General features: G+C 40.8%; 1 protein-coding gene across 1 annotated transcript in view; it reads left to right on the top strand.

The window, feature by feature from the left end:
• Window positions 1–3,312: 3,312 nt before the first annotated feature.
• LOC135202217 (neprilysin-2-like) overlaps window positions 3,313–14,846 on the top strand; it is a 245,581-nt gene continuing 234,047 nt past the window's right edge. Inside the window, exon 1 of the mRNA XM_064231479.1 lies at window positions 3,313–3,421. Coding sequence (XP_064087549.1) covers window positions 3,327–3,421 — 95 coding nt within the window. The 5' untranslated portion in view covers window positions 3,313–3,326. The remainder of the gene's footprint in view (window positions 3,422–14,846) is intronic.

The raw sequence follows: 14,846 nt of genomic DNA, 5'->3' as shown, positions 1-14,846 counted from the left end.
CTAGAGGGCTGCAAATTGGTATGTTGATTATCCACCCTCCAATCACGAAGCAAACCAAATTGCAGCCCTCTAGCTTCTGTAGTTTTATTTTTTATTTTTATTTTACTTAAGGTTCAAGTTTGCCATGATCAGGCTAACAACACAAGTCACCACGTGGCTGTGGCTTAAAGTATCATGGGCCGCGGAAGAGAGTTCCATGGTCGAACCAGGAAGCTCGATTACTGTTATCAGCTCCAGTAACAGACCATAAAAGTGCTAACGTAAAACCTCAGAGTTTCTTCCACATAAACTATTTACAATTTCAAAAAGAATTTTTATTCAGATAGAGTATTTTTTTTAACACCACTTGAATACTTTTTGGCACGCAGAAGCTCTCGTTCAAGCAGGCAAACACTTGAAAATCATCTAGAAGTGCATCGTGCAGAAATGTTATACTTTTGGTCGAACTTACAATTACTAAAGTTTATCTCCAGAGTTGAAAACTCTTCAGCCTGTGCATAGAAGGTACGAAATGATCTATTACCCCAGTTCCCGAAATATATATTATTCCGTTCTGTTTTTCATAAATCCTCGTCAGAACGTAAAGACAATTTAATAATAACTTTGACTTTTGAAAACCAACTTGAACGTCACTTGAAACCGCTATTACATAATTTGCATGCTAAAAGCCATTCAGATCTTTTACCAATAAAATTGATCATTTCAATATTCCAGTAGATTCATGCGAACAAGAATTCACTTTTTTTTTTACTTGATGGATGAAGTGAAAGGTTTTACAAATATATTCTGGAAAGTACAAGAACCTATGACATGAAATCCCAACTAAAGGATTCAAGGAGGTGCAGCACAAAAGCGCAATTTCCATTTGAGAACAAGTTATTTATTTCATTAAGTAAATAGATGAAGTGGTTCTAAATGTTGTAATATTGTATTCTACAAAATTACTGCGCAGGCAGATAATTAAATGAAAACTGAAGGTGCCAATCGCCATGCAAATATGCGAGTGAACTTTGGTTAATAGAAGTTAAATCGTTCCCAAGTTTGAAACAGATGTTCGTGGGAGCCATGAGGTGTTAGTAGGTCAAATAGCAGTCGTAAGCGCCTCAGTGGCGTGATCGGTATGGTCTTGCCCTGCCACCTCGGTGACCGCGAGTTCGATTCTCAGGCACTCCGTTGAGGATTTAGAGATGTGTATTTCTGGTGATAGAAGTTCATTCTCGTCGTGGTTCGGAAGTCACGTAAAGCTGTTAGTCCCGTTGCTGAATAACCACTGGTTCCATGCAACGTAAAAGCACCATACAAACAAACAAACAAACTGAAATGATCAACAACAGTACTGCACATTACCCAGTCAAGACTTACATGGAGGCATTGCTATTAGAAAAAAACTTAACTGTACTTTCTATTCTAGTGACAATAGTTTGAGTAAACTCCAAATCCAAAAATACCTATGTACTATATCTATTATCGCCATGCGGAGTCACAGCAAGCAGGGCTGCTCTATATACGGTTATGCTTGCAGCTGCCTACACATTTGCATATCTATGTACGGCATACATGCATGCAGTTAGATATGAGTGTACGAGTGAATAAAAACACCTGGAAATATTTGTGTGATTGATGGTTTTAGGTGGACTAATTGACGGGTATGCGTCATGCGCCTCCGGCACCCGAACCTGGGGAAGGTAATTGGAAATTTTGACCAGCTTGTAACATATGTATTTCTGAAGCTAAGTTGTAAAGGGTTAAAAGTCAGTATGTTATACAAACTTATTACTGTTTTTACTCACCGAAACCCTTGTGCTGAACAATTTTCTTTATTTGCCAGTGGAACAAAATGATAGTCACAAGTATTTACATATATAGAGGGGATTATGGCCTAACGTCAGATTAGGAAAGCCTCAGATAATATATTTTTTTATCATTTTGAAATTAATATTAGCTCTTTTTAAGCACTTGGCAGAGGTCATCGTTATTTCAGCAAGCTGTAATGATCCCATCATCCTTCACACAACGCTAGGTGCTGTGTCACCTAAATCTTATTTAAAATGACTATTCATGATATTTACAAGCGGGACCCGTCTTCCGCTTCGTAATGCTGCTATTGAAATAAATGGAGTTGAATAGAATATAGAATATAGGCCAAAGGTCAAGCACTGGGACCTATGAGGTCATTCAGCGCTGAAATTGAAATTGACAGTATAAAAGGTTTTGAAAGGTGTAACAGGAGGAAAACCTCAGAGAAGTTGCACTATGGATCAATTGTTAGGAGACGGTGGAAAGTAAGATGGAAGAAAGAGCATATGAAAGGAGGAAGTGGAGTAAAAGGAACGAAAGTGGTTGCAGCTAGGGGCCGAAGGCACGCTGCAAAGAACCTTAAGTAATGCGTACAGTGCACTGCATGAGGTCCACTGACGGCACTACCTTCCTACGGGGTTGAAATAAATGGAAATAAATGGAGGATAAATGGCTAATTACCCCCAGGAGTTTAGCACAAGCCCGTTGGGGATTACGACAAGAACATTAACAAAGACTGTAAATACACACAATGACCCCATAAGAAATATTAGTCCTAGATAAAGACTCCGAAAATCTTTCGGGGTAACCAGGGCCCTCTAAATGGGTTCCTGAGGGTCACTATCTAGGAAAGATCCGAATTTTTCTTCATAGCGGGTAGTGCCGTCAATGCACTTAAATGCGGGCACTGTAGGCATTACTTAAGGTTCTTTGCAACGAGCCTTCGGCCCCTAGCTGCAACCACTTTCGTCCCGTACATGTACCTCCTTTCATATTCTCTTTCTTCCATCTTACTTTCCACCCTTTCCCAACAATTGATTCATAGTGCAATTGCTTTAGGTTTTCCTCCTGTTACTCCTTCAGACCATTTACTGTCAATTTCCATTTCAGCGCTGAATAACCTCATAGGTTCCAGCGCTTTGCCTTTGGCCTAAATTCCATATTCAATTCATTTCTACTCCTCCTGTTACACCTTTCAGACTTTACTGTCAGGTCTGCGTTTTAGCGCTGAATGACTTCATAGGTGCCAGTGCTTGGCCATCGGCCTGAATTCTATATATATTCAGTACAGTTTTTGGAAAACCACCCAGTTTGAATAGTGGATGGGTGAGACAAACTTTGTTTTTAAATAATTCATGGTCCTTATTAGTAAATAAGATCAACAAATCTCGTGATGTCTTTAATGAAAATTTCAAGAGTTGTTATGTTTCATGAATAAGGCGACGCAAGTTGCAAAAGTTTCTATAACAAACAGATCATTGATTCTCCCATTTCCACGTTTCCTTTTCAGAGGTCCAGGACTAGGAGCCATGACCGGAAGTACCCCTTTTCTGTCCACGCCCGTCAGCGCCGCGAGAGGGTACGGCTCCCTCGAGGAGGAATGTGACCTCTCGCTTTTCGAAAGGTAAAAGAGCACCATATTCCCCAGCTGATCGTATATTATCTTAAGGATTTTCGTCATTTCCGTTTTGCAAACCTCATTTTCTGTCTGAAAGCACAAGGAAGTGGGAACTGACTCTCCGGTCTTTTTGTTTTTTCAATACACACACACACACACACACACACACACACACACACACACACACACACACACACACACACACACACACATATATATATTATATATATATATATATATATATATATATATATATATATATATATGTATATATATGTGTATATAATATATTATATACATATATTATACAAACACACACACACACACACACACCCACACATATATATATATATATATATATATATATATATATATATATATATATATATGTAATAACTTGATCACGAAGTATACGTGATGCTATGTATAAATAAAGGTTTTTTGCCACGAAGGAAAAAATGAAAAAGCGAGATAGCCAAGTACTTTCGTCCTGTTCGGGCCCTTTACTGAGGCAAACTGATTTTACAAAGAACAACATAGTCAAAAGAAGGCTTAATATACAAACTGACACTACCAGATTAGCCATAAGGGCGCGATTTTCACTCTACAGAAAGGAGGAGCCGCCAGAGGCTAGCCACACCTTGAAGGATACCCGCAGTAAACAAGTGATTCTTCCAGAAAAACGTACATTTTTATTTTGAAAAAACACGGGAGCATATACAATTTAATATCATGAATTTTTACACAAATTTTCCCAACAAAAATTATTAGTGAAAAGACGAAAGAAAATATAAATATATATATATATATCGAGCAAGAGAAAGAGGGAGAGAGAATATCGAACCTATATTGTAAGATGTTTATGAAGGACTCAAAATAAATGAACTACTAATAAATTAGTCCATATGTATATAGTATTATCTCTCTCTCTCTCTCTCTCTCTCTCTCTATCTCTTCTCTCTCTCTCTCTCTCTCTCTCTCTCTGGTTCGATATTCTCTCTCCCTCTTTCTCTTGCTCGATATATATATTTATATTTTCTTTCGTCTTTTCATCAATAGAAATTTTTGTTGGGAAAATTTGTGTAAAAATTCATGATATTAAATTGTATATGCTCCCGTGTTTTTTTTCAACATGTACTGTTTTCTGGAAGAATCACTTGTTTACTGCGGGTAACCTTCAAGGTGTGGCTAGCCTCTGGCGGCTCCTCCTCTCTGTAGAGTGAAAATCGTCCCTATGGCTAATCTGGTAGTGTCAGTTTGTATATTAAGCCTTCTTTTGACTATGTTGTTCTTTGTAAAATCAATTTGCCTCAGTAAAGAGTCCGAACAGGACCGAAAGTACTTGGCTATCTCGCTTTTTTTTTCATTTTTTTCCTTCGTGGCAAAAAACCTTTATATATATATATATATATATATATATAATATATATATATATATATATATATATATATATATATATATATATATATACGCTCACACACATAGCCTATAAATTATATATGTATGTGTGTGTTCGCATGTGTAATTTTGTGTAATTATGTTTTATATAAGTGAGTATCCAGCTTATATAAAGTTCGTGTGTTATTCAAAAAGGAAAGGTCAGGCCACTGAGGAGTTGCAGTGTCATAGTGACCAAACATACACATGGTTCAGCTCTCTCTCTATATATATATATATATATATATATCTATATATATATATATATATATATATATATATATAATATATGTGTGTGGTGTGTGTGGTGTGTGTTTGTGTGTGGTATAGAATCTACTGGTCACTTTTTTTACCAGATACACATGCAACTGTAATAGCCACAATGCCCTCTTAACTTCTTGAACTCTTTGCTCTTTTTTCGATACGCTTGTCACTACAAAGCTTGAAGATCCAAGTTCAAAGAAATTTTTTGAAGAAGTTGCGGTTTCCCAGTACTGGACATCACAATTTCTTTAAAAAACTTTTCTTTGAACTTGGATCTTCAAGCTTTGTAGTGACAAGCGTATCCAAAAAAGAGCAAAGAATTCAAGAAGTTAAGAGGGCATTGTGGCTATTACAGTTGCATATATATATATATGTATATATATATATAATATATATATATATATATATAGATATATATATATATATATATATATATCTATATATATATATATATATATATATATATATATATATATATATATATATATATATAATATATATATATCTATAATGCATTTTGTATTACTTTCCCAACCGTTTTGTGATCGGCTCCACCTCCTTTCCTGCATGGAGAAGTGGAGGGGGGAGGCTGTCGACAGACAGACGCGGAAGCACTGAAAAGCTGAAAAGTGTTAAAAGGTCTCATCATATCAGTGCATTGCCTGAGTTCATGCAGGAGAGGCAATGATGTAGTAATAACTTGAAAGCATAGCCATTATCATAAGTGCCATGGCAGTGGAAGGTCGGAAAAAAATAGGGAGGCGTTTAATAGTAGGGAGCATCTAAGAGAGAGAGATGGAGAGAAAGCAGTGTGAAGCCCCGCCGATAAAAGTGCCTATTCTGATACAAATACTGATCCAGACATTCACAAATATGTAATCTGTTAGATGACGAACTCAGTGGTGAGCGCCTCAGTGGCGTGATCCCTGCCACCTCGTTGGCCGCGAGTTCGATCCTTGGGCATTCCACTGAGGGGTCAGAGATGTGTATTTCTTGTGATAGAAGTTCACTCTCGACGTGGTTCGGAAGTCAATTAAAGCCGTTGGTCCCGCTGCTGAATAACCACTGGTTCCATGCAATGTCAAAACACCATACAAACAAACTCAGTGGTGAATGGTTATTCGTTAAAACTATGAAATGCGAAAGATCTTGTCCTAAATAGAAGATGATCCGACTGCAACGAGTTTTTTTTTTATTGGAAATAGGTGTGAACTGACTTGAGTACTGATTGGTGTGAACTGGCTTATTGAAATAATGAATAATGGAAACACAATATGATGTAACTTAGGACTTTCTAGAGTATGATTTTATTTAATTTTAGTTCATCTCATTCATGTTTGATAACTCGTCGACCGTCCACGCATTATAGGAATCTAAGTCAAGAGGCATCTAATTCAGATCAGAGATCAACAGAAGCACAATGTACATATGTTTCAGGAAGCAGATTGAAGCCATTTGCCTCTTACGGATGGAATTGTGTCCCTTTCTGTTCCTGCGAGGTTTGACCAAATGATTCCTGGCGCCTGTAGTTCTCTACGGGAGTGAATGCCGTCAGTGCACCTCAAGCAGTGCACTGTAGGCACTACTTAAACCTAAGGTTCTTTGCGGCGTGCCTTCAGCCCCTAGCTGCAACCCTTTCGTTCCTTTTAATGTACCTCCTTTCCTATTCTCTTCCTTCCATCTGACTTCCCACCCTCTCCTAACAATCGATTCAAAGTGCAACTGCTTTGAGGTTTTCCTTCGGTTACACCTTCCAAACCTTTAACGTCAATTTCCGTTGCACGGCTGAATGACCTCATCGGTCCCGGTGCTTGGCCTTAGGTCTAAAAATGATATTCAATTCAATTCATTTAAAGTAACAAAATATAAAAGTCCGAAGGCTCTAGATTCTTCTGTAAAGTTTGGCTTAGTTTGTATGAAGGAAAACGTGTCGTACAGCACTTAAAACAAATGGTAATAGAGGAGCGAACCTGAACTATTAAGATACAAATAAACTGTAAGCTGTCGAGCCATAGAATTGTTAGCATCTTCCAACAGGATTAGTAGAGTATATACTTTGTTTTTTTTCCCTTTGCAATGCTGCATATTGGTTGTATCTTCCGTCTGGTAATAGCTCAGACCATATATTAAAAGCCCGTTGCTGAATAACCACTGGTTCCATGCAACGTAAAAACACCGTACAAACAAACAAACAAACCCGCCTTTCAAGCCTTCCTATTGTCAATTTCCGTTTCAGCTGAATGACCCCATAGGTGCCAGCGCTTTGACGTTTGGCCTAAATTCTATACTGCGATCTATTCCGTACCCTTTCGTGGACCCCCTAAGATAGATAGGTCCTTGGCTGAATCATCCATGGCTGGTCATCGTCTTGCGTGGCTGTAACATAGGGTTATTTATCAGCGGTATAGCCGCTCTTCTTCTTCTTGTGTGGCTCGAGTCAAATCTTCATTGTAGGTCCTCAGGGGAGCCTTGCCTGATCAGGTACAAGTCCATTGCCTAACCTGCAGGCTGTATATGCATGACTGTTGGTGTCTCCAGTATTCTCTGGTTGAAGGAATGGTCAAATATTTTCGGAATATTTTTAGAGCTGATTCGTTATTTGCTTCGACTAAGCACCCGTTCAGAAAGAATCGAATGCAGTTCTATGACGTAAGACAACGAAAATGAAACAAGAAAAAGCGCTAGAAATGGAGAAGTGTTTAAAAAAAAGCTGATTAGCAAATACCACAACACATCACTTGACATTATTGCTCAGTTTGATTTAGCATTTCAAATTAAACTGAACAATAATGTCAGGTGATGTGTTGTGGTATTTGCTAGCCAGCTTTTTTTTTAGACACACGCAAAGGAACTCATATTTGACAGACATGCCACAAGAGAACAAGAGCTACTGTGAAAGGGAGTAAGATCAATGTGACTTTTGGAAAAGTAGGGTTTATTCCTACATCTTTTTTAACCTTTTGTTAACATTATGGAGGTAAATTGTTAGACGCGGTGAAGGAACAAATTAGAAAGCATATCTATGACTGACCCGCCATGAGATCATTTTCTTGTGTATAATTATCATTGAAATGACAAAAAGGAAATTGAGAACTTAATGACAGGCTTCTAAAAATATTGAATTTTGCCATTAACTGCAATTTACTATTTACGAGAACCTTCATGAATAACAAGTAGCGATTTCTTGATTACCAAAATGAGTGATCCATAGGAAATCGTAGTCTATACATACACATATGTATGTAAATATATATATATATATATATATATATATATATATATATATATATATATATATATATATTTATAGATTCCTTTCTGAAAAGTACTTAGACATTTCTCAATGCATTTTAGTTCAAGAACGCTAACTCTTGCTTTATATCCGAGTTTTTGAAAGGACTTATGGAGGCTAGGAGCACTGGATAGAACAATGCAAACCCACCTATATATGTAATATATAGGTCTGTATATATAATTTTTCATCAGTAAATCATTAGTTTTGTAAGCATAGACGTATATTTCAATTATAATTGTTGTAGTGCAGCGGCATAGCAAACCAATTGTGCATTTTGTGATGGAAGCACCAAGCATGGAGGAATGATCAAATATATATGGGGAAACATTTTCAGGTATGGAACCACTTTTGTGAGTAATCCCAAAGTCGCCGCCATATTGGATTTCAAAATGGCGGCTTAAAAATCTTTAATTACAGATAATTCTGGTTATTTACCAGCTAGAGACTTGGTTGTAGTGTCTAGATATACATATTTGAGGTCAAGGAATTGAATGGTTTCTAGTTAGAAGTTGATTGGTGACGCCATATTGGATTTCAAGATGTAGGCTAAAAAAAGAGAAATTTATGACTGATATATTTGGTTCTGTGTCAGCTATATACTTGGTTCTGGTATTTTTCTTTCTATTCGAGATTTCAACCATGTCGAAACGGTTCAAGGTAGTTGATGTTTCCAAGCCTCTAACTCTCACACCAAAACTGGACTGGGAACTCTGTGTTCTGTGTCAATCTGATAAAGAAGAGTCCCTACAGTGTCCTGCTGCAACTAAAAGAAAAGATTCAGGTGCTGGATACAAGACATTTGAGGACAATATGTTAGCATTCAATGAACTAGGTGAGCTGCCACAAGATATGGACTTACAACAACTAGATGAAGGCCAAGGGATAGCCGCCACTCTGGCTGCCCACCAAACCAAGTGGCACAAGTCATGCAGGGTGAAATACAACACTACCAAGCTACAACGGGCACAGAAAAGAGGTCATTCTGAAGGAAGCCCTGCTGCCAGTACAAGCACAGATGAGTACAAGCGAACTAGATCTAAGGCAGCTTGTGTCGAAAACATATGCAATCATCTATGCTTCTTCTGCCACCAACAGCTTGGTTCAGAGTTTCATCAAGTAGTGACACTGGAACTAGATAAAACACGTTCGCAACGCTGCCGAGTTTCTTGAGGATACCACTCTGTTAGCCCAACTGAGTGCTGGGGATATGGTGGCAAGAGAGGCCAAGTACCACAAGAAATGTTTGACATCCCTATACAATGGCATGAGGGCAGCAAAAACACTGCTGAGGAGAGCCAGACCAAAGTAGATGTCATTTCAGCAATAGTCCCATGTCTGAACTAGTAAACATACATAGAGGAAACTGCAAAAGAAGAGGACACTGCTCCTGTGTTCAAGATGGCAGACCTCACTAAGCTGTACACAACGAGAATGGAACAGCTTGGCATTGTGCTGGAAACACGAGTCCATACAACCAGACTCAAGGAGCGAGTCCTGGCATATTTGCCTGATCTGCAGGAGCACAGAAAGGGAACGAGATATCCTGCTGGTGTATAAGGAAGACATTGGCAGTGCACTAGCCAAAGCATGTCAACATGACATTGACAGTGATGCTGTGCACCTGGCACGAGCTGCCCGCATTATAAGGGAGGATATGTTTCCAGTCATCTCAGCTTTCAATGGTTCCTTCTCAGACAAATGCCAAGAAGAGTCTGTGCCACAACTGCTGCTGACAATGGTCTCCATGATGCTAGAGGGTGCAGGCATCAAAAACCAGCCACGTCAATCATCGTCCTCAGCATCTTTGACCATAGCTCAACTAATCAAATACAACAGTGTGAAACATGAGAGAAGAGGTGCAGGCACAGACGTGTGACACAGCATCAGTCAGAGACTCCCTTGCCAATATATCTTGCTTGATGCTTCATGCCCATACGAGAAAGAGGGAATTAGTTGACACACTATCTGGACTAGGGATCAGCATTGCATATGATAGAGTGCTATGGATCTCTGCAGAGCTGGGCAATGCGACATGTCAGCGCTTTCAAGATGGAAAAGGTGGCTTTTGCCCCCTCAAAGCCCTCCGCAGTAGAGTGTTCACCACAGCAGCTGTGGATAATATAGACCACAATCCCAGCTCCACGACAGCACATGACTCATTCCATGGAACTGGTATTTCATTAATACAACATCCCCAGTCTAATGACAATCAAGGCACAGAACCGAGGTATTGTCATCATCGGGGGTATCTCCAATGTCAAGGCTGTGGGTGACCTTCCACGGTATTATACAGATGTACAGCCAGTTACTTCACCTGCCCAAAAAAACCATGTACCAGCTGGAACCCAAGCATCACGCAGAGGAATCCTGCACAAGCTGAGCTCGATAAAGAGAAGAAGTGCTCCAGGCTGTGAAGGACGCATGTGACAGTGGCGATACGCAGAATCCAGGAAACATTTTGTGGGCTGCACATCATGCAGAGAGCCAAGCAGCCCAGCATACTAATATCACAGTCACACCCACTGCCTTGCTACCCCTCTTCCATGACCAAGCCCACTCAGTGGCAATGATCCGTCATGCCATGGATGTAGTGAAAGCAGCGGTCAATGAGCTAAATCCTTGACAGATACCCGTCATCACACTGGACCAACCACTGTATGCAATCGCCAAGGAGGTGCAATGAACTGCCAACACATTGGTGAAGATCTATTTGTAGTAATGCTAGGCGCTTCTACACACAGAGATGGCAGCTTGGAAGACAGCAGGAAACTGGCTGCAAGACAGTGGTTGGACAGAGGCATTGGTTCAGGCAGAGATAGCAACAACAGGCACAGCAGACTCATTCCCTGCATGCAGCTCATGTCAGCCGTACAAGACGCGACCACCAGTAACTGCTGCTGCCCTGCACATACTTCAGCACCATGCATATACTAGATACAAAGAAAGAGCGACAGCAAGAGATGAGGAAACTATTGCAGTTTTGAGGTCATGGTGTGACATGAGAGCAGTAGCATGTCCCCAGTTTTCAGTACTGGACCACTGTACTTCACCTGGAGCTCTCTATACTCCTCTTCATACCGTTCACTTAGAGAGTCGAACTTCACCCATGTACATGGGACACCCTACCAGAGCTAGCTGCATGGTTTGCTGCATGGACATGTCCACTATGCTCGCTGGTTTCCAGTGCACATCAAGGGGACATGGTTTGCCTTGCAGAGAAAACATCCAGATGTTGCTGCCAAGTTCCATATGGCCACTTCACATCCAAGAAGACCAGGCATGCTTTTTCCGCCATTGCCTTAGACCAGGCACATGAGCAAAACAATGCCATGGTCAAAGGTGATGGCGGGGCAGTGGGTCTCACTGAAAATCCAAGTGCCCTTCGACGGTGGATGGTGGCTGTCCCTGAAGTTGCTCGGGTCATCACAGAATTTGAGACCTCACAACAACTGCACCAAAGAGGAGAGCACACCCACCACCATGAGCAAACCAACAGTGTACAGAAGAAATTTGTCCAAGATGTTCGTGCACTGACAGCAGTCATCGAGGAGTTGGGCAACCCGCCCCTTTGAAGAAGAAAGCACAGATTTGCTGGTCCTAGACACACAGGAGATCCTGGCCCAGCTGCAGTAGAGAGTGTGTGTATAGCTGTGCAGATGGGGCGAGATCAGTTCCATTTATTTGTGAAGGAACGTCTGGCAGACAGATCCAAACCACTCAATGAGGTCATCAAACGCAACAAACTTCCATTATTTGCATCCATCAAGGTGAAAAGTGCCAATAAGAGCAATGCAACAACTCGCCTCTGCAAGGAGTGATTCAGAGCTTTTCTCCAGACTATACATCGCATGCCAAACCAGAGATGGCGATCTCGAGCAGTTCTTCAAACATGAGAACAGTGCACACCCGCCCTGCACTATCACAAAATGGACGGATCCGCTTTGGTTCCAAATCTGACTTGCTGAGGCCTTTGGAACAGCTTGTTGAACCAACGTCTCACCCACCACAAGTCTCTTCTGTGATCCTCGATGGGGCTGCAGTGGTTCAAAAATGCTGAAACCCTGGCCACAGCAAACATTTCTTGACTATGCCACAGACGCTATTCGTTCCATACATTCTGTCACAGCTTCAAAATCATTCTAGTCTGGATCTAGTGTGAGACCGCTATGCAAACTCAGGCAGCTTGAAGCAACTGCAAGGGCTAACAGAGGCAAGGGAATCTGCAGACGTGTTACTGGCACTGCCCTGTTACCAGGGAACTGGCACACATTCCTCCGTGTCGACGAGAACAAGGAAGAACTCTTCCGCTTCCTGTCTAAGCAGGTCATGGAGTCCATCAATGTGCCGGAGAAACAGCTGATTGCTACTGATTGTGAACAGGTAATCTGAATCCCCCTGTTTATATCATATGTCAATACATGTACCCACATTGTCATGGATCTGTAATATAAAAATAATGTTAATTTCATATAGATTTTTTTGTTTTATGATCAGTGGACCGCCTTCACCAAATATATGACATTTTTTATGCTTATATCAACAGGTCATCCTTGCTGTACCACCCTTTGAAGACACAGCAGCTTTGTCCCCATGCAATCACGAGGAAGCGGAACACACGCATGATGGTTCCATGCAGCAGATGCTCTTAAATCTGGACACCGCAGAATACTCATCCGTACTGTGGACACAGATGTGGTGGTTTCTTGCTGTGTGGATGGCCCAGGAGCTACATGAGGCAGTCGATGAACTATGGCTAGCAATTGGTACTGACAAGAGCTTCCGCTACATTAGCAGCACACAAGCTGGCTGCTTCACTGGGGCCAGACAAATCCAAGGCACTGCCAGTCTTCCATGCAATCACAGGGTGTGATACAGTCTCGAGCTTTGCAGGTCGTGGCAAGATAACTGCATGGGCAGTATGGGACATTTTCCCAGAAGTGACAAATGCATTTCTGACCTTGGCATCTGCACCACGTGATTTCTGACACATTGGCAACCCTGGAGAGATACATAGTACTCCTGTATGACCGAACATGTACATGTTCAGAGGTGAATCTGGCAAGGAAGAGACTCTTTGCAAAGAAAGCGCGATCTATTGAAGCAATACCTCCAACACAGGCAGCCCTAGAACAGCATGTGAAGAGGGCAACGTACCAGGGTGGATATTGTTGGGGGCAGTCCTCTTGTCCCACGCTGCACTTTACCATCACCATGTGACTGGGGGTTGGTGGAAAATGACGGACAGTTTGATCCTTTGTGGACAACACTGCCAGAAACTGCCAAATCCTGCTATGAACTGATCTCTTGTGGGTGCAAAAAGGTGCAGTGGGAGATGCAAGTGTAAGAAAGCAGCTCTGAAATGCACAGCACTATGTGGCTGTGATGGTGATTGCTCAGTAACTGATTTGGAACTGTGCAGAACTTACGTGTTATTGAATTGATTGATACGCAAGTTTTCTGCTGTCTTGGCGTGTGTATAATTACATGCATATAAATGTACATAATAATTAGGGATTGGGATTATCACTTGATTATCAGTTGATAAGTGGGAATTAAAACATGTTTCATTACAACTATTTAATTCCTTGGCTTCACATTTGTACATCTAGACACCAGAATCAAGTATATAGCTGGCACATAACCAAATATATCAGTCATAAATTTCTCTTTTTTTAGCCTACCATCTTGAAATCCAATATGGCGTCACCAAATCAACTTCTAACTAGAACCATTCAATTCCTTGACCTCAAATATGTATATCTAGACACTAAAAACCAAGTCTCTAGCTGGTATATAACCAGAATTATCTGTAATTAAAGATTTGTAAGCCGCCATTTGAAATCCAATATGGCGGCCACTTTGGGGTTACTACAAAAGTGGTTCCATATCTGAAAATGTTCCCAATATAATATTCTATCATTCCTCCATGTTTGGTGCTTCCATCACCAAATGCACAATTCTATGAATTTTTTTGCTATGCCGCTGTACTATTGGTTAGGATGGGAGTTTTTTCGTGCTATATTAGTTGCTCGGATATTGTAGTGTGGTTTATTCACAATGTGAATCCCGTAAGACATTGCTTAGTTCCAAGCGCTTCAGTGGCGTGGTTGGTTTGGTCCTGGACTACCACCTCGGTGGCCGCGAGTTCGATTCTCGGGCATTCCACTGAGGCATCAGAGATGTGTATTTTTGGTGACAAGATCACTCTCGACGTGTTTCGGAAGTCACGTAAAGCCGTTGGTCCCGTTGCTGAGTTACCACTGGTTCCAGGCAACGGAAAAACACCATACAAACGAACAAACAAACTTAAGGTTCATTGCAGCGTCCTTTCGGCCCCTAGCTGCAATCCCGCTTTCATTCCTTTTACTGCACCTCTGTTCATATTCTCTTTCTTCCATTTTGCTTGGTGAGACCTACGTGTGCACAGTCAAATAA

This window comes from Macrobrachium nipponense, chromosome 30 (assembly GCF_015104395.2).
Source record: "Macrobrachium nipponense isolate FS-2020 chromosome 30, ASM1510439v2, whole genome shotgun sequence".
Lineage (NCBI taxonomy): Eukaryota > Metazoa > Arthropoda > Malacostraca > Decapoda > Palaemonidae > Macrobrachium > Macrobrachium nipponense.
Note: the sequence above shows the minus strand (reverse complement) of the source record. Positions and strands in the feature narration are given on the sequence as shown.